The 21,337-nt window shown below is 36.6% G+C and overlaps 2 protein-coding genes and 1 non-coding gene across 3 annotated transcripts; all 3 read left to right on the top strand.

Annotated features, from left to right (window-relative positions):
• The first annotated feature begins 4,138 nt into the window (after positions 1-4,138).
• LOC101306634 lies at positions 4,139-6,761 on the top strand. Its single transcript, XM_004299955.1, has 2 exons — positions 4,139-4,478; positions 5,045-6,761. The coding sequence occupies exon 2, from the start codon at positions 5,301-5,303 to the stop codon at positions 6,477-6,479; it is 1,179 nt and encodes a 392-aa protein (XP_004300003.1). The 5' UTR covers positions 4,139-4,478; positions 5,045-5,300; the 3' UTR covers positions 6,480-6,761.
• Positions 6,762-10,846: 4,085 nt separating this feature from the next.
• Positions 10,847-11,866, top strand: LOC101307123 (mitogen-activated protein kinase kinase kinase 2-like). The gene has a single exon (XM_004301514.1). The coding sequence runs from the start codon at positions 10,847-10,849 to the stop codon at positions 11,864-11,866; it is 1,020 nt and encodes a 339-aa protein (XP_004301562.1).
• A 5,127-nt stretch (positions 11,867-16,993) lies between these two features.
• Positions 16,994-18,063, top strand: LOC101306430. The gene is made up of 3 exons (XR_184703.1): positions 16,994-17,508; positions 17,628-17,713; positions 17,857-18,063. It is a non-coding gene; the product is annotated as an uncharacterized LOC101306430 (transcript).
• Positions 18,064-21,337: the final 3,274 nt, after the last annotated feature.

Here is a 21,337-nt window from a genome sequence, read left to right as displayed (position 1 = left end):
CCAACTGGCTAGAACTAGAGTGGGCAGAATGAGAGAAACCCAATTGGGGAATTCAGACTTCTGTGTTTCTGGGCTGGAGAAAGAACAAAGGACGAGAAATTATCGAGATAGGGAATGAGACGGAAGAGAGATGAGAGAATAAGTTTTAACTATGGTTGCAGGGATCTGTGCCGTTGATTATGAATGGACGGCCAGGATTCTCTTATTAGGAAATACGAGGAGAGGTTTATGAGGAGAGATCCCGGTTCTGCTATTCGGACCTTCATATTTGCTCACTTAACTTCCTATTCCTTTTACACATGCTGTCAAATTTTCAAATAGTAAATATACTCACTAAACCTCACTCAAGTTTATGAAATAATTAATGATAGTTTAAGAGAGCTCCATCCTTTCAGAGCCTCTCTGAAAACTGAAACTAGGGTTTCGTTTCCTCGGATAGACGTCGATCAGGCATGGCACGGCACCATTCAAGCGGGGTTTCGGGCAAAGCGGCGCATCGTGCAAACGAGGCTTCGATCAAGGTGGTGACGATAGTGCAGTTCGGGGTCTTGGTTTTGGAGATCGGTCTCCCTATTCGTAAGAGAGATCAACGAGGCATTTCTCGACAATTGTGTCCTATATTTTACAATAAATTTCGTTAAGTTACAAAAATGACTACAATGTCTCTAGTCCAAATCCAAATTCTCTCTCTACACCGCCACCATCACTACTACTTAGCGAAGTCATGTCACTCCTCCTCCGAAGACTGTTGTTGTTGCCCATTCCTCATCTTCACCTTCCTTGCCCTCCTCATCTTCGTCGTCATTCTCAACATCATCCTCATTGTCATGCCCAATAAGCCCCAGTTTGATTACCAACAAATCGACGTCTAGTATATGGGCATCAACTCCCCCGACCCTAACCTTAACCCGACTTCGGCCTCACTCGCCCTTAACATCTAGATGCTCCTCTTCGCCAAGAACCCCAACAAGGTCAGAATTCCCATGCTCTTCCTTGGCTTTTTCCATTAAGCCCACAGGGTCAGGTAGGTAGTCATAACCATCATTGTCGAGCGCACCAATCTCATTCAGGCTGACACCACCAATTTCATTCATGACTATTCCCTCAACGATGGGTCGAGCTCCAAGTCTTGGGTGATGTCACCGTCGAGATCTGTGTCTTGAACATCCACTCTCCTGGTGTTCATATCAGTCTGCCTCACCATGGTTGTCATTTAACTGAACCAAAAACCATCGCCATCACCCCAAACTCAAAATCCCTAATTCCGATGAAACCAAACGAAGAAGCTGAAACCTACATCCAAGGATTAAAATATCGGTATCGGTGTATCTATAGACACTTTGAAAAAATGAGATATCAGATATATATCAGGGATATATGGAAAAAATATCGGAAATTGGGGAAGAAATTTTTTTCTGAATTTTATTAGATTTACATATAAATAGTATAAAAATACAAACATCAATTTAATCTACATCTAAAAAGTGACTCGAGGTGGTTGAAAAGACGCACATTGGTCCCTCACTCCACAACCTGATAATTGTCCCAAGGAAATACTCCTCTCCCAAAAATCACTCAAGACTCTCACTTTTCATTGGAATATACCTCAAGGGAATCACTTATCTCTCAAATATTTTTGGAGGTGATTTTTCTTTATGCCTAAAAGTTTTACTGATATTTCTTTAATATATCGGAGATATATTGTAAATATCTAAACCCTAAACCCTCTAATATTTGATGGTATCGGAGAAATATCCGATATATGATGGAAGATAAGATATTTACCCCTCTACATATATCAGTCATTCAAAAAAAGAAGATATCGGAGGAATCGTATATATAGCTGAGATTTTAATCCTTGCGTATATCCATCTCTCAATTTGATAAACCCATAAATTGTAATTCTCAATGTTCCCTTCCCTGATCATTACCATCGATTTATAGACCCAACCCCAGTTTCCAATTCTCACTCAATCTCCCTCAGTCTTCAGCCTTTAAGCAAAAGTTGCTTCACAACAGAGAATAGAAAGCCCTAAGCCACCACTGCTCCTCCCTTCCACCATAGCCTCCACCACTACGGCGTCGAATATAAAGGTGGCATCAACAGAGTTAGGCCAATTTCTGAAAATTAGATTGAGAGAGAGAGAGAGGGATCAACAAGGTCTACTGGGTTTTCACCTCTTCCGCATGAACTGGTTCGGCTCTCTCGTCATGTTAGGGTTTTCGCGATCGACGTGATTGAATTACACTTCTGATTTGAGAGATTTCCTGGGCGTTACAGAGATTGTGCTATGATTATTCATGGGGGTTTGATGTGCCCTAAAGGGGTGGAAGAAGAGACGACTCATGTGCTACACTCTGGACCGACAATGATGTTCCGAGCTGCCTCCTCCAATCCTAGGGCACTAGTTTTAAAGGTTCGAGCGGTGAAGAAGCCTAAGAAAAAGGTCGTGGCCATCCAAGAGTAGCAACGCCCCAACTAGTGTTTCGAGCGTGCGACAACCACGTGAAGAGGTGTTCAATGTTGATGTAGGAAGAGGGCTAAGCATTTTTTGCCGTTGGTCCTTTTCGATCTGCAACCTAAGCAGCTAGGGTTTTCAGAAGGAGAAGGTAGGCTGGAACTGTTTGGGAGCAATGGCTCCAAAAAACGTGGACATCCACGTGGTAGCAGGAACAAACCGAAGGCCAAAGATGGTGAATTTCTGATCTCAGAGTCCATTGCTTCTGATGTTAGTGTGATCTCGGAAGTGGACGAAGAATGGTTTGTACCGACAACGGAGGAATGAGGGAGTTTGCGATGGCATGCATGGTTTTGGAGCTTTAGTTGGCTTGGACGTGGACGGGTACACCATAAGGGTCTTTAGGCCCCCCAAGCTTCTTTGCTGACTGTTTTTAAACTCGTGTAATGTCGTAACAGTTGAGTCTTTATTTTTGGGTCCGGTTCAAGGGACACCATTTTTTACACAAGTTTTTAGCCATTAGATCTTAAAACATTTAATGATTTATATTAATTATGAATGTGATGTCAACAAACAAAAAGCTGACATGGCAAATGACATGATATTACATAATTTTATTTCAAATTACAATTACATTAAACTTTTGTTCGTTAAAGAAAAACAAAGAAAAAAATAACAAAATTTATAAAATAAGTATCAAAATCAAATTAGACGAGATAATGGAAGAATGTAGAAGAACTGGGTTTCCAGTTCTCAACTTCTCATCGCAATTAGGCATTCAAATATTCAACAAAGAGATGAAAAGTTCGAATCACCATTGACAACTCTTTTCAATTAGTTAATTAACATGATAGAATCTAAAAACTTGGGGCATTGCTTTTGTGTTATCCCCACATTGCAGATGAGATCTTTTGTATGCCTAAACTCTAACTTTATTTGTTTTTCATACTATGTCGAACAAAATTAGCTGCACTTGTTCTTCTGCTCTTTTTTTCTTCTTTTTTTGGCTCTTGTTCTTCTACTCGTTCTTGTTCGATCTTCAATTTTGTTATTATTGTTCTTTTGTTTTTCTTTTGTTATTTTTTCTTTGTTTTCTTTAATGAACAAAAGTTTTATGTAATTATAATTTGAAATGAAATTATGTAATACTATGTCATTTGCCATGTTAGCTTTTTATTTGTTGACATCACATTCATAATTAATCTAAACCATTGAATGTTTTAAGATCTAATGGCTAAAACGTGTGTAAAAACTTGTGTAAAAAAAGGTGTCTCTTAAACCGGATCCTTATTTTTTAGTTGAATCAGTTTTGTTTCTCTTGAGCAATTTAGATTTCTTATTAGTTATTTTTTTCTTTTAAAGTAGTGTAGAGTCATTGAGCAATGAATGATTACTGAAAGTCCTATGAGACCTTCAAGTTTGGTATCATAAGATTGTTATGATGAAATGGAATTCCTTCGTTCCCCTAAAAAAAAAAAAGACCAAGGGTGTGGAAGAGGTGCAAGGTGGGTGGATCTAAAATTTGATGGCTTTCTTTTGTTAAATGTGAGATATTTGAAGAGGTGGCATTATTAAATGCATGATTAAATACAATTTTGTTTAAAAATAAGGGAAGAAATTAAAAGGGAAAAGAATAAAAGGATGGTCAACAAAAATGAGAATGAGAAATGAAAGTGGAAGTGATAAGCAAACAAGCTGGCCATGATGAATCACGCTGGCCCATCCTCCCCACAGGCCACAAACTTCCACCGTAAACGCCGCCACGACATTGCCACGTAGGGTCGGTTATAAGCCCGAAGCACAAGGCTCGGAGGACACAGCTGGATACAGCCTGTCACCAACAAAGTCCCACTCACCTATTCCCCCCTAACTACGCTCGCTCTCTCCCTCCTCTCTCTCTCTCTCTCTCTCTCTCTCTCTTCTCTCTCTCCGTCTCTCTGTGAAGGAAGGAACTTAGGGTTTGCTGCGCGATTCTTCGATTTTATGCTCCGACTTCACCAGATCACGATTCCCGGCTCTGTAAGCTCTCGATTGATCTCCCTTTTGCTTCATTTTACTACTTTCTTCCGCTGCGATTTCCATGTTGTTCTTCTTTCCTGTAATTGTAACGATTTATAGCCCAATATTGCGACTATTTTCCATAGGATTAGATTTGCATAATGTTCGTCTAGGGTTTATTTCAATGTTTACGGACTTGTTCGTTATTGCTAAATGAATATTTCTCCTTTTTCTTTTGGGGTTTTACTATATGGTTTTTAATTTTTTGGGTTGGGTTTAATTTTTTTCACCATCTTTTTGTTCTTTGTATTTTCAGACTGATTGAAGGTATTGGTTTGTATAAGAATATAATAGTTCTTTTTCTTGCTGATTGACTATCCAGATGCGTTGTTCTCACCAATGTTGTCTAAAATATATATGTTTAGGTCTGCAGTCTTGCACCCTCTTCCTTCTATTGCATACCTGTGATCTACTAGCTTCGTTCTGTTTAAAAGAATTAATGTATCGATTTGTTAATACACCATTTACTTTGTCAGCCTCTACTGGTCTTCAATGTGTGCTTATGCTTTGTTCCGTCTATGATCCAGGTGGCTGGGTAACATAATAAAAGAGTCCAATCATTCCACTGGTATTGGCAGTTCTGTATCGTTTTCTGGAATGTATCACAAGTGTAAACACCAATAGCAGATATAGTTAATCTGTGTTCGATGAGCACCTTCTGGTACAACTTTTCAGACTGCTTTTATAGTTCCTGTTGATTCTGGAAAGGAATTGTTTACGCTACCAGCGGTTCTTTTGTATCCATGCTGGCAGAGAGCATGCGTGGAATCTGTGCTTCGGGTAATGCCCCTGACGAGAATTGCTGCCGATACACTCGGTGTGTTGACCGTATGTCTAGTTGCTCTCTTGATCCTTCTGGGTTCACTCTGCATCATCTACTTGTTTTACTTTCGCTCTCGTATTCGTAGTCAGGGTTTTGTTCAACTAAGTTATTTCAGTGGCCCTTGGATAATCCGTATAACTTTCATATTGTTTGCCATTTGGTGGGGAATTGGTGAAATTGTCCGGTTAAGTTTGTTGAGACGGGAAGGAAGATTCTTGAATACCCTTAACTTGAAATGGCAGGAGACTGTCTGCAAATGCTATATTGTCTCAAACCTGGGGTTTGCAGAACCTTGCCTATTCCTGACCCTCGTGTTCCTACTTCGTGCTCCTTTGCATACAATGGAGTCAGGTATTCTAAGCCGACAGTGGAATGGGAAAACAGCTGGTTACATTCTTTTCTACTGCCTCCCAATACTTCTTCTTCAGCTTGTTGTCATAGTAGTTGGACCCAAACTGCACAATATTAAGTTGCCTTTGTACTTCACCAGTACAATGAACAAGACTGATCAGATTGTTTTCTGCACTTACCCTTTATTGAGTACGATACTTCTTGGGATTTTTGCCATCATTCTAACCGCATACGTGTTTTGGCTTGGAAGGCAGATTTTAAAGTTGGTCATCAATAAGGGTCTGCAGAAAAGAGTTTATACATTGATATTCTCAGTTTCAAGTTTCCTTCCATTGAGGGTTACTTTGCTTGGTTTCTCTGTTTTATCTAAACCAGAGCACTTTCAGTTTGAAGCTCTTGCTTTCTTGGCTTTTCTTGCCCTTCTATGTTGTGCGGGTGTGTGTATATGCACGCTTGTTTACTGCCCGGTTGCAGATTCTTTAGCTCTGGGGAGTTTACAGGACTTGGAGGGTAGGAGGAGACTTGATGATGGTCAAAATGACACCATTTCTCTTATTGCTAACCAGAGTCATATGGAAGAAAGTGTTGGAATTAGTCCCAGTAGAAACTCTGATGTGTCAACCAAGCAGCGGGGATCAATTTCATTCCGTGCTTTCGATAAGGACAGTTCTTCTAGGGGAGCGTTTGTGGAATTGAGCCTTTTCTCTCCTAGTGAAGATGCAACACCCCCAGAATCACCTCCGCTCCTTGGCTGGCCTATGCGTCCCTCTCCTTCACCTCACCAGTAGGAGTTGTGCAAAGAACCACCTAGATAGATGAGAAGCATGCAGCAACTATTCATGTTCAATATCAATTTTGTGGTAAAGGAAAACTGATTGTAAAGGGTTTAGATTTTTGAATAAGGGCTTTAATTCTTGGTTTGCTTTTTCTAGTTTTTAGATAATGGTCGCTTGCTGGCTTAATGAAATTTGTGATCTGATCTTTCTATATCCCTGCCCTGTACTGTTTTTACTCTGCTCACAGGTTTGTCAATCTTTTCTGAAATGCATTCAAGGCATTTTTAGATAAAATCTTGGATGCGTCCATCTTGTTCTGCACTGGGAAGTTTCTTGAGCCAAGTTTTACTTTTTACTGTAATGAGGGGAAACCAGTTAGAGAAATTTTAAATACACACCCTTTATATCTTAATACACACCTCTTACTTAATACATTACCTATCAAGTTTTTTATTTCAGTATTATACTTAATACACATCTCAAACCATCTAAAATGTCCTTAATTTATGAAATATTCCGTTATTTAATATAATTAATATATATTTACTATTTGGTACCTCTTTTTACATATTATTTCGTCTAATTTTTGCTAGAAATTTTTGGCTATCATCGTTCAATTTATAATCAAATGATTATTATTATATCTCAACTCTAAATCACCAATACAAGTTTTCAAAATTCACAAGAGCACAACTGTAGAAGTACAGTAGCTATTAATCATGATAGCTAGTTATTCGATAAAACATGTCATGATAAAGATGCAGTATTTGACAATATGATATGCAAGATCAAAACTAAAGCTGATAAAGATGCAGTACTTGACAATATGATCTGTAAGATCAAATTAAAGCTGATACGGATACAAAAAAAAAAACAACCAAAATGAATTGTGGAGAAGAATTAAGGTTAGAGGAGAAGACATGTTTTCGAAAATTTTAAGGTAGAAGACGTTGAAAAGAATACTTCTAGCGCAATTTTTTTTTTTAATAATAGATATATGTTTTGGTCATTTAGCTTACCTATAAAATCTCAACAGAAACATAAAATAGTAAGGATGTGTATTAAGATATTAGGGGTGTGTATTTAAAAATTTTCAACCAGTTAAGCAACAGGATTTATATCCCAATCCTTATCCTTCCTGCCCCCCAATCGCAAATCGGTGAATACTAAGCCCTTTTTAGGGAGGGAGACTGGTCAGACGGTCTCTCAAGATTCTTTTCAGTAGGACAAAAGGATGCCTACCGAGATATATGTATCATTGTACGACGATGTATCTTCCTCTTAGCACGATGGTTGCCGTGGGACTTGTCGGATTGATCCTCACTTCTGAATTATTAAGTTATGTTGATTTGTCTATTTGTTATAGAGGGTCTTTCTACTAAGGGATCCATTTTTTTGACATATATGAGGGATCAAGCATTAGATCTACTTTTCAATCACATTTTTCAATCTTAACCGTTCAGTTTTTAGGTCCTAATATGTAGATCACTTCTGCAAAATTTCATCCAAATTGGTGATCGTTAAGGTGTTCAAAACTGCGAATTAAAATTATAGGCATGAACGGTTCAGGTTTGGCAGATTTGATCCATCAATTGATTTCAGTTAGTTCGAAGCCTTAACGATCACCAAATGGGATGAAATTTTGCAGAAATGATCTACATATATACATCTAAATATTGAATGGTGGAGATGTTGATATGTGATTGAAAAGTTGGTCTAATGCTTGATCCCTCATATATGTCAAAAAAAAGGATCCCTTAGTAGAAGGGCCCTGATTTGTTATATATGAATTTGATCTTTGGGTTTGTACGTGTTTAATGTAATTCTCAAATCATCTCATGTTTTCGCATTGCATGTTCTAGAAATTTAAACTAGTCAAATTTGAGCTAACAAGACTTCTCAACTAGAGTTTTCGATCTGCTTGTACTCTTCGGACTCCTTAAATATTGGAAACCTAGTATAGAATTCAAATCATTAATTACTTTACATGCGCCATTTGATCCTCCATATGGGCAATACAAGAAAAATTGCTTGATGCTTCACAAAAAAGTGAAAATGTGTTGTAAAGACTGAATACAACGACTTAAAATTTCTTGGATTTTGAGGGCTCAAATGCAACGAAAAACGATCCAAATGCAAGGAAATGACTCAAATGCAAGGAAATTTTCCTCGCTTATCCCCATTTGAGATTACTCTTAGGTAAGAATAATTGGATAGATGCCCGAGTATCGCGCTTTCAGAGGCTAAGTTTCTTTGCTCAGGCATAAAGCTGGATTGATAAAGTTGCTTAGCTTTTAAAGTTGCCAAAAGAGGAAGCATCAAGAAGCATTTACAAGATGTGCTCAAAATAAAGAAGCAAAAGAAGCATTTAAGTGATTTTATAAGTTGTTTATTATACTAGCAAGAGACGACTACCAATATCATTATTACATTATGATTTTCGGTTTTATGTCTTGATTGTTGTGTAGAGTGATACGGTCGACTCTTTCAATAATAGTAAAATAAGGGTCTGTCCGGTAACGTTTTTGTAAACTGTTTTTAAAAATGATTTAAAAAAATAAAAATGAGAAAATGAGATTATATTTTCTACTTTAGAAATGTATTCGGTAATTTATTGTGAAAAATATTTTCCATATTTTCTAAACTAATAAAGTGAAAAAGTGAAAACGTCAAATTGATGTTTTCAGTTTTTCTTTGTAAAAGTTGAAAATATTTCCAATTGTCATTTTCAAAGTTTTCAGAAATGTCTCACCGAACACATTTTCATCTTATTTTTATTTTCAAAAATAAAAATACAAACATGAAAATGTTACTGAACGCCACCTAATATATGCTTATGTTATATGTGTATACTGTTGTGACCAACCTCCTCGATGTATTATCTCAGGTAGGAGAAATACACTCCCAATTCCATGATTTTTTAATTGCGAGGAAGTGGCTAAAAGCAAACTTCTTCCGTGAGTTGTGATGTCCTTAAATTTCAAATTCTCTTATCTTGTATAAACTCTAAATTGATACCGATTCATGAAACAACCTTCTGGAATTGACACCGATTCATTTCTTTTCCCATTTCACTTGTCTCCAATTCATGATTATGTTTCATTCCAATTTAATAAACATGTTATGTCTCCCCTTATGTAAAATTACTCTAATAATATAATAAATGAAAACAAACGTGAGGATGAGGCGCCTAGCTAGATTGGGTTTCAAGTGCCTTTACAAAAAAAAAAGAAAAAAAGAAGAAGTGCTATTAGAGTTTAGCATTACCTTAATGAAAAGAGTGGCATGAAATTAGGGGGTGCCCTTCTAATGAGGACCTCTATAATGATGACTAATTGAGGACTTTCGGTTTATGGGTTAAAAGACACATTTTTTGATCATTTTGGTATCTCATCCGTTCAGTTTTTAGGTCTATATAAGTATATCACTTATACAAATTTTCAGCAAAATTGGTGATCGTTAAAGTAACGAACTAGATCAAATTAATGGACGAACTAAATTTGTCAAATATGAACCGTTCAAGTTCATAATTGGTAAATCACACTTATGAATACCTAAAGGATTTTTAATATGGCTTAAAATTTACAGAAATCATATACTAATAAATACTTATAAACTGAACGGTCAAGATGTGGATAGAAGATCGAAAAGTAAGATAAGTCAAAAAGTCCTCAACTAATCATCGTTAGAAGAAAACTCCCTGAAATTAGTGTACCAGAGCCGCTCTTTTGCTGCCTAATTTCAAAACGGGGGCACTATCTGAAAATGGTCACTTTCTTCTCTATTTCCTTCAATTAAGGATGTAATTTGGACTTGTTTCAGCCACGTGGCATGTTCCCGTTTAACCCCAGCTTCCATGGGACTAGGAAAGCCGATCGTTTCGTTCCAAGATGAGGCTTTTGATATAAATTCAAAAACCCACCCCCACGTTTGATTTCCTTTTTCTCCTCATCGGTATTTGACAGGAATAGAAGAAGAAGAAGAAGATCAAAACTTGGGGATCATTCCCTTACTGTTAGGGCGGTTTTCCATGTTCGGGGAAAACCGCTCTACTCTTTGTTCATTCATTTTTCTTGAACCGACAACAAAGTAAGAGTTTCCTGTCTCTTTATCATTGAATAATTTACAGTTTTAAGTTGAACTAAGCTCCTTGTCCTTGATATTTATTCATCCTGCTGGAACTTTTTACAAGCTTCCCACTTTGATTATAACCTTTTTCCGTTTCTCCTGTGATCATCAGTTTCGATACTCTACAATCTTGGTTTTTACTCTGCACGCATTTTGATTTAGATAGAAGACGTCCGCTAGTACTTGCATATTTTGAATTGGGTTTACTTTGTGCCCAATTCAAGATATCAGTGTTTGTTTTCGAAGAAATGATGGGCAGAAATGATGAATGCACATCTCCTCTGCCTGGTGAATGGATGAAGGGCAAATTGGTTGGATCAGGTTCTTTTGGAAGTGTCCATTTGGCCATGAGCAAATCCACAGGAGGACTTTTCGTTGTGAAATCCTCGCAGTCTTGTGATGGAGCCCTCGCTCTTGAGAATGAGGCTAAGATTCTCGAGAGTTTGAATTCCCCATATGTTGTTCGATGTATAGGGATCGAAAATGGTAGAGGGAAATTGTGCAATGTTTTCATGGAGTACATGGCAGGGGGTAGTTTGTCAGATGTGGCTCAGATATTTGGTGGGGCTTTCGATGAAGACATGGTTCGCTTGTACTCGAGAGAGATTCTTCATGGTCTCAAGTATCTTCACGAAAATGGGATTATGCATTGTGATCTCAAGTGCAAGAATGTGCTCTTGAGCTCTTCCGGGAATGTGAAGCTGGCAGACTTTGGTTGCGCTAGGAGGCTCAAGGACTCGACCACCACTACTGGTGGAACTCCATTATGGATGGCTCCCGAAGTTTTGAGGAATGAAGGGCTGGATTTTCCTTGTGACATTTGGTCATTGGGATGCACCGTGATTGAAATGGCCACCGGAAGGCCTCCTTGGGCCGCTGAGATTTCTGATCCGGTAGCTGCTGTTCTGAAGATTGCTTGCAGCAGCGAGAGGCCTCAGTTTCCGAGACAGTTTTCAAATGAGGGGTCGGATTTCTTAGCGAAATGCTTGGAGAGAGACCCGAAAAGGAGGTGGTCTGCTGAGCAACTACTTAACCATCCTTTTGTCTCTGGAAATCCAATGAGAGTTTCAAGAAAGGGCGAGACATGCTCACCGGCAAGTACTTTGGATGACATTGGAATGTACAATTTTGATTGTGGAATTGAGAGCTGTGAGGGCAATGAGTTCGCCTTCAGAAATCCTTTCTCGAGGTGTTGTGACGAAATAAACAGAAATACAGTAAAGCCTGAGTGTCACCTTGAGTCATCTGAAAATTGGATCACTGTTAGATAGCGTGAGAGAGAGCAGATGTGAGATTAATGATACTTACAAGAGCGCAACGCCTCGCAGAGCAGAAGAAATTGTAGATGTTCAGATTTTGTAGACAGATGATGAAGATGGGCTTGTTATATTTTCTTTCTATTGTTGTACAGCTAAGCTAGCAAGTGGAAAGAGAAACCACATGTCGACATTTTCCCATGGTATCCTGTACACTCGTAGATTTGCAGCATAAATTCAGGTTAATCTCATCCAGTCTTGTTGGACAAGCAATATATAGGTTCGATCTTGTACAAAATTAGACAAAGGAAGCACAAAAAAAACAAGATGGATGATTGATGTGGATTTTTTGTAGGTCATATGAATCAATATGTTATATAACTGGACTCAGTTTTTGTATATATCTACAAAATTTCTTAGTCTCCTCCCTATCTAACATAGCGAGGGTATTACCAAAATGTTTCCATAGGTTTCAACACTTCTAATCCAGGGGTTCTTACATTTCTACTCTCAACTAAGTAGGTACAATACCGATTAGACGTGCTTCGGTTTTCTTCCTGAATAACAGTACGTGGTGGGCTGGTTGGAGTTGAAAGTGGAAACATCCAGCTTAATTTTATTTAAGAAGCCTCTCATTTAGTGTTCCTGGTCTGGAAAGGAAAGAAGAAGCCAATTACACTCGCTTTAAAAAAAAATAAAAATCATTTAGGTTCCTGACAGAGGAAAGGGCAAGTGCTTCGTTGACTATGTACCTAATGGAAGCCTCTCTCGATATCTTGATGTAATAGATTGTCCAAGAGAATTTCTATCATAAATGGCATTGCAAAAGGTAAGTCATGTATCATTGAAATTTTGTGTTCATTATTTAATCTACAGTGATCACTGCTCTAATTTATATGTTCATGGTGAGAACAGCCATGCAATTTCTCAACTTTGCCCAAATGGGATCGTACGCAGCAATACTCACTAGCTGCAGTTGGAGGCTTCTGAGTTCTTTTAGGTTTTCAAACAGTTTCGTTTTTTATTTAGATTTCTTTGAGGTTAGAAGAAGGAATAAGCTAGAAATTAATAGTAGCCAGGAACCGAAGAATTTGGTACGAATCTGGAAAGCCAAGGAAAGAAAAAAATAATCTACAAATGAGGAGATGATATCTTGGAGATGATAGAACTATAGAAGTAGAAGACGAACTGTTTTTTTTTTCTCGAAGCCAAAGACGAATTGTTTAGGTTAGTTTAATTAATAAATAAATAATAAGAGTTAATAATCTCTGTTTTTTTTCTTTTTCTTTTTTATTCATTAAGTTAATCATGGTTAGTCCTGGGTTATGAGTTTTCACACATGGCAACTTATAAGTGGATGGTGCTATGACCACCAAAATAATGGTGGTTGGCAAATTTGAATCCCAGAAGATTTGAAGTCCTCTCTCTCTATTGTACTGTATATACAGATATTGCAGAATATAGCAGCAGAATTGGAGGAATTACAAGCGAAACAGAGGAGCCTCGGTGAGGCGTTCAAATGTTTTAAAAATCTCAACCTAGAGCCGATTAATCCCCGCCTAGGTGCTAGGCAGTGCTTCATCGTTTCCGTCTACAGAGCTAGAAAACCGATTAACCCGTCTAGGCGCCAGTCATCGGTTGTCCGCCCGACTAGGGCCTAACGTTTTTTAGAACATTGCTGTTTAAACCTTGAGTTTGATCGATTCTCCTATTCAATGTGGAGTGAGAGAAGATAGAGGATCACTTCGAGTCAACGGGAGCACGCTCTAGACTCGGTTCAAGGAGCTTGATGATCGCGTGAAAGAGGTGGCCGAGATGGAGGCCAAGGCAAAAAGATTGAGGGCTTTACTAGTGGTGATTATTATTTGCCTAAAAGTGCAACTAATGGTAATTATGTAATATATGTATTTGTTGGAATGACGTCAACAACTGTATACTAAGCACTGTTTCACGTGAACAATTGATGCTGACATATTTTCCCTCGCTCTTGACTGTTGCAATTCCGTACTTGCCCTCCATTTTCGAGAGCGATTTTGAAACTACCTTTTTTTTTTTTTTTCTTTTTTCACTCTTCATTTATGTAAATCTTTACTATTAGAAAGCCAGACGTGACTTTGGTGTCTTTGGTGAAGCACCCAAAAAATCACGGTAGTAGAAAATTCTCAAATAAATAAAAGGGAAAATGTCATTAACCCAAAATATGAAAAAAAATTTCCAACTAACAAAATAAGATAATAAATACCAATACCGTACCGTAATATAAAGCCAAACTTGGGTTTTCAAACCCTAAAACCATGAGAGGTCACACCCAAATACATATCCCTCAATTATCCATTATTTATCATTTCTCACAAAATATCAGATTTTGGTCCACTAATGGTCAATAGTATGCATATTTAATTATTTACCATATTACAATTGTTTGTCGGCTGTTCAAAGAAACAAGTGTTTGATCTCAATCAAAAAAAGAAAAAAGAAAAAGAAAAAAAAGTAGTTTAAACTACTGTCGATAATGACATCGGAAAAAAAATTGTCGAAAAGAAACAGTGTGCTGGCAATTTTGCCCTCGTTCCAGAAGGTTCAAGACTTGCCCTCGTTCTCATATTTACCATATTACGAATATGAATCACAGAAAAAAAAAAAAGATTATGCTAGCCTCTTAACACACGCATTAGTGTGTGTGATTATTTATGATTTTATTAAATAATATATTTACAAAATATTGATTTTGTTATTTAATATTTCCTTTTTCCGACAATTTTACTCCAACTGCTATTGCAATTATATGCTTGTTTACCTCAAATTCGAGAATTGCTCCCAATCTACGGTGTGGATTTTGTTTTTTTATTTTTCTTTCATTTTGAATTTTCTTTTTTATCAAGTTATTATTACGACATTTATACATTAATTTGTAGACTCTCATCTCTACTACTATAAAGCCAGGCCCTTAAAAGTTTCATCAAATTGTGAACTTTCACAATTATCCTTAATGAATCAACTAACACAAATAAAAACTAAGAGTTGTTATAGTAAAAGCAAAATAAAAAAAAAAACTTAAATAAATAAATAATCATAAAAACTACCGATTAGTAAGACGAATAACTGTATAATACGGTAAACTTAATTAACCGCTCACGTTTATCTTTAGTCGATCGTGATTATGATTCCGTGCAAATATACACGGGTAAAAGATTAGTAATTTAAATAAAATTTGGTCATTTTTGACAGTTACAAAAATTCATCCATTAGGAAATGACTTTATTAACAGTAGAAGTAGATAGATATGAATATTGCTGCGGGCTGCAAAAAGGAGGGAAGTGAAATGAAAACATGGTAATCGTGAAAGGTTTTTTTATGGAAAGTAAACTGAAAATTGGGTGGCAAAACCGTGATTAGACATGACATGAAGGTGAAATGTCCTTTTCCAGTAAACCAAACATTAACTGAATCGTTTATTAAGGCTAGAACTAGTTCTCTCTCCTCAGAATTTCTTCCCGACCCAATTTCCCTAGAAGGTTCTCTCGCTCTCCTCTCTCAATTTCTTCCCGACCGTTGGCTAGAACCTAGAAGGTTCTCTCGCTCTCCTCTCTCAATTTCTTCCCGACTTCTCTCGCTCTCCTCTCTCAATTTCTTCCCGACCGTTGGAGTTCATCTGGGTTTCGTTCTCTTCTCTCTCTCTCTCTCTNTCTNTNTCTCTCTCTCTCTCTCTCTACTCTCTCTCTCTCTCTCTCTCTCTCTACTTCTTCCGTACCGTCGGTACGTTCGTACTCTGGTTCGTTCTCTCTCTCTCTCTCTCTCTTCTTCTCTCTCTCTCTCTCTCTCTCTCTCTCTCTCTCTTTTCTATTTGGCTTCAAATTGTGCTATTGAGATATGGATTGAATTCTGGGTTTCTAATGGGTATTATGTTTCTTGAATTGATTTAGGATTTCTGGAGTATTTTTTTTATTATAAAAAGTAAAATGAGCTGTTGGTGTCTGTGGCAAAACTGGAGGAACTGGTGTGTAATTATAAAGGAAGTAGAGAGTTCGGTCTTATTAATCTTTCTTTTGTGTAGTGATTGGTTCTGTTTTTACTTTTGTTTTGTGAACACGAGTACTAAATTGATGAAGTTCCTTTTTGTTAAATTCTTTAGCTCTTCTGTTCTCTGTTTATGTAGGGAGGATGGGAAGTTTTTATTGAAATAGCAGACGGCTGCAATTTTTCGGTGTATTCCATTTAAGTTAAGTACGTAAATGCTGTTCATATAAATTTGGTTGACATCCCAAACTGAAAAGTGATTGTTAGTGTCTTCTTGATGAATAGGAAATGAGTGTTGGTGAATAGAAATTAATGACATTTTCTTTTTCCAGTCAATAACTCTTCTGTTCTTTTTTTATGTAGGGAAGACTGAAAGTTGTAATCGAAACATAGAGGCATGCAATTTTTGGTGAATATCTAGCAGGAGATCCATTGAAGTTGAGTACCTAAATGCTAATCGAAGCTTTTACCGGTAGTGGATTAAGATTTACGTTACTTCTATATATTCTTTTCTAATTTTAAACTCTTTTACATTAGAAGATTGTTTATGACATGTACTGTATTTATGGGAAGTAATTCCTCAGCCTCTCAGTTTTGTTCTGGGATTTTATGGAGTCGGTTAGCAAGCAGCTGTTCAAATCGAAGCTTAAAAAAAAATCCATAGAGGTCACTCCTTACCTTGTTAATATGTTTTGTAGTTGCAGCCTTTATGTATGTCTTTTCTTTCGACTTTGCCTACAATGTTATTTGATATAAAACTAATGTCTTTACTTTTGGGGTTCTGCAAAATTTTGATGATTTCTTTTATAAATAAAGTTGCATGCAATTTGAAATTGATCAACTATAACTATCAGACTTTGTGTATAAGGGCCAAACACAACGATTTCAATCACCGTTTTTTATCATTGAAGTCGCGCGCAGGTCACTGATTTTCGATTTACCAAAAGCAATCACAAGATTGAAGAGATAATTGGAGCAGGATGGAAACTAGCAATGGTGATGAATGCCGGTATTAGCTCCAAAGGTTGGTATTTTGGATCAAGGTGAGTGAAAAAATCATATTTTGTCACATCTGTATTTGGTGTTTGGTGTTTGTTTGGATTTTTATATTTTTCTAGTTAGATCAAGGATTTCAATCTTTTGGGTTTGTTCAATTAGATCAAACTGTGGTTCTAGTGTGTTTGATACTTTCATTTGCTTTATAGTGCAGGAAAACAAAGGAGTATGTTCTGAGTCAAAGTAAAGGTTCAGTTGATATTAATTTTTTTTCCTCAATATCGACGACATCAATTCTTAGATTGCTCTTTGTCCGGGGTTTAATTTGTTCCGATAACTGTGTTATGTGATTCAAATAGAGTTCAAGCTCCTTTGGCCTTTGATCTTGGTAAAAAAAAATATATATCCCACCATTGAAGACCATTTTGTTCTTATTTGTCCATATTTTGAGCAGCTCTAATGTCTCGGTATTTCTTTTGGTTCTATCCTCTTCTTTTGGTTCTATCCATTTTTTTTTGTTTGTTTTCATTTTCGGTGTAGAGCCGATGAGATATCTTCGGGTGAAAATCTATGGAGGATTTGTTAACATGTGCCTGGTCGAGTTTGGTTGATTTTGGGCGGGATCCAATTTGTTAGTTTCTCAGGTATATTCTTGATGTTGTTATGCTCGACTTTATTGGCTTTTGTGTTTGCATTTGAAATTTTATTGTGTTTTCATTTGAATTTTTTTTGGTGGCATGAAATTTGGTATTTGAATGCGAAGAGTGCAATATAAATTTTCCCCAAGATGGATTCGTGGGACTATAGATTTGGGAAGTTCCCAATCCTCTGCTCAGATTGAATAGATAAGTTGAGTGTTTTTGAATTTTCAATTTTTTTCATTCCGTTTTTGTGTGGTTTTTATACTGTTTGAGATTGAGCTTATCATTTCAAGAAGGATAACCGTTCCCATTACCTGATTTGAACTGATTCGGCGTTTGTCTGTTCTGCAGTCTAGGACCTCAATGATCGATTGCACCGAATTCCAGTATATAGCTTGCTGATTTGATTTTCATTTTTTAGCGGTTTATCAGGTAAAGTTACAGTTTTCATGAAATATACTCAATTAAAGAAAACTGTATTTCCTTCTTTCTGAGTTTCAATCTGATTTTCGTTTCCTTCTTTCTTTCTTTCTTCTTTTTGCTATCGAGTGCCACCCGACCTGGCTGGAAACTAGAGATGGTGAATGTAAGTACTAGCTCAATTGCTTTGATCTTCGGCAGCCACTATCTTTTCAAACATAACAGCATGTTTTATCTGATGAAGAATGTGATGCACATTGTTATTTTTTACTGGGTTTTCTGTTTCCTTGATTTGAGCTGATTCAGGTTTTGTCCGTGCTGCAGTCTAGCACACCTCAATGATCGATTGCACCGAATTCCAGTATATAGCTTGCTGGTTTGAGTTTCATTTTGAAGCAGGACGAATAACTGCAAAGAAAATAGAAAGAAATAAAAAGAAAAAGAAAAAGGAACCGGAAAAGAAAATGAAGAAGATAAAGAATAACAAAATTATATACCAGAATAGAATAGAATGCAATATATGGTGTCCCTTCATATGCATTTTTCTGATGCCTTCTTTAGTTCTTGTTTTATATGTTTAGTTGGTTAATGTCAATTTCTATGCCAATTCTTTCTGAGGCTGGAAGAAGTGGAGTGGAGAGGCAGAATGTAAGCAGCTGCAAATGAGATCTGACAAGGGTTGTTTTTTTTAACTTTCAAGTATATTTTCTGTGACTATTTGCTTCTTGACCACTGCAAATTTATAAATACTACAGGGCCGCCAAGGTGATTTGAAAAGATGTAATTTACTAATACTATTAAGGCATCCCGTGACTTGAGCTGATAAAGATTATTTACTACAGCCTCTGAGCATGATTCTGCTTAATTTATGATTCGGTCCTTGCATCTTTTCTATCACTTTTAGTCTTGATGCATACTTTTTTCATGGACACTTGATATGTGCTATTGAGATATGGAGTGAATTCTGGGTTTCTAATCTGCACTGGGTATTATGTCGTGATTGTGTGCACTTTTCTTTGCTCAAGGGATTATGTGTTGGGAGACTTTGTTGAAAATTCACTTTAAATTGATTTTGGGTTTTAGTGATGCAGAGGTTTTCTTACTAAGTTTTTTTATCTCATTTTTTATATTGTGAATTTGAATGTCGATCTTCTTTGCTCTCTTTTTGAAATTTGAACTGTTTCTGATCTATGTTTGATCTCTTTCCGATCTTGACGAAATTTGCAGCCTATCATCAGCAAGAATAGGGAAGGTAATTCTGGGTTTTCAGGTTACAGGTATAATTGTTGATATGTTTTCTTTAAAAGCAATTGTTTAATTAGAATTATGTTGGGTTTATAAGGTGTATTTGATCCAATGGTTATTGTACTAAAGCATGCTGCTTTCCAAATTTTGGTGGGTTTTTGTGGGTTCAGATTATATATGGCGTTGATAGTGCAATGTGCATTGGTTATAGTACAATGTGCATTGTACTAATGCATGCCTGCTTTTCAATTTTTGGTGGGTTTTTGTGGGTTCAGATTATATATGGGGTTAATAGTGCAATGTGCATTGGTTATAAATTTGGTGTTTGTTTTGGAAAGTTTGTGAATATAAAGGGCTGGTCTTAAATTGGATTGGGACCGACTAGATATGAAAAGTGAAGCTTGGAAAGTGAGTTTTAGGTTTGATATAGATGCAACAATGGATAGCTTGATTTTATCCCTACTGTGAAATTTTTGATTCCTCAAGAACTTATCAGCTGCAGAATTTGTTCTCACTGTTAGTGCCCATGTCAATTGTGGTCCAAAGTTTAGGATATTTAGGTACTGAGACTTGACGTTTTCGTTTTGATATTGTTGCCACTGATGAAAATTATTGCAGGAGGTTAGAGCAATAAATTGGTTGTTCCATTTTTAGGAGCTATATTCGCTGTTCCATTTTTAGTTAGGGTTTTGTATAAATTGGATTCTGATTATGGGTTTTCTTATTGTTGTTACAGTATCAGCTATTGAAACTATGGTGAAGAGGACTAGAGAGGTTTTGGATTTGGTTGGCTCTGGAAGATAGTGACTTGGTCTCTTTTTGAGGTCTTGGTGGTCCTTTCAATTTTCCCTCGATTTCATTTTTAATGTCTGTGGATTTGAGCTGGTCCTTTTTTTCTTTGCTTTTCAGTTGGGGTTCGGTTTTTGTTTTCTTTGAAGTTGATTTTCCTTTCATTTTTCTTCTTCTTCATTTGTTCATGCTAATTAATGAAGAGTTCTGCTGTGTGTGTAATTACAAGTTGGTGGTCTTGGGAATCCTCTTTGATTTGAAGCCAAAAAGATTCAGTAGGTATTCCACTGCTCATGTATTTTATGCATATGGCCACAGTTCCAATTGAAAATCTTGTATGTCTATTTGCTTCAGAGTCCTCAATAATTTTGTTTTTGATTAATTGCACATTTTGGTTTTTATGTAGTTCTAGATTCAGACTTGCTTATTCTCTTTGCAGCTATTTTAAAATGTATGTCTTTTCTTTCAACTTTTCCTACAATGTAATTGTTTCTTTGTGGCTTAGCTTTATGATTTGAATGGTGTGTTTTACAGTGTTACCATACTCAATTGGCTTATCATCATTCATGGTTTTTCCTGTTTTAGAAGGTGAGGGGGTAGTATGTATATCAGAAATTAGATAAGAAATTTTTGTCTCCGTATGTTCATTATTTATTTTTTGAGTTTGCTGGTAGATTTTGGTTGCTGTTGCTGTGCCTATTTGTGGATGGTCTCTGTAATTCAGGTTACTTTTTTCTTCTGTTGACTTAGTGTTTTTTGATTTGAATAAAAAGGAAATAAAAGGAGTGGAAAGATATTGTAACATATGTGGAGAGTATAACAGATTTTGAGTATGTATGTGTTTTAGCTTCATTCAAATTTGATAGGTTTGGTGATGATCATGTAATAGAATGTTAATTGATGACATTTGCATACTGAGAATCACATCCATATTTACATCTAATTATGCATTTCTTATTGTCCATCTTTGAATATATCATATTTCCATCATCTGCTTGCATTTTTTGTGTGAATTAGAACAGAAATAAAAGGAGAAGAATAATAGGGCTTCAAAGACTTTGTACATGTAAAAATAAAATAAAATTCTGATGATGAGCTGCAAACATGGTTGCTCTTTTGCCTTCTAAATGGAGAAGCTCCATTGCATTGTTAAGAACGATTGCTGCAGAGAGATTTTTCCATCTTTAGATACAATAGGAGGACTTGCAGCGTTTATGAGGTTAAGAATTTAGGATTGCAATGTTGTATGCAATGTGATTAAATGAGTACTGTATGGATGAAGTCCTTTTTTGATATGTGAGTTTGAGTGTGTTATTATTTATTCACATGACCAGTTGGATTTTGGATTGGGTCGTGCGAATTACCTTTTTTTTTTTTT

The sequence above is a fragment of the Fragaria vesca genome, linkage group LG5, assembly GCF_000184155.1.
Source record: "Fragaria vesca subsp. vesca linkage group LG5, FraVesHawaii_1.0, whole genome shotgun sequence".
NCBI lineage: Eukaryota > Viridiplantae > Streptophyta > Magnoliopsida > Rosales > Rosaceae > Fragaria > Fragaria vesca.
Note: the sequence above shows the minus strand (reverse complement) of the source record. Positions and strands in the feature narration are given on the sequence as shown.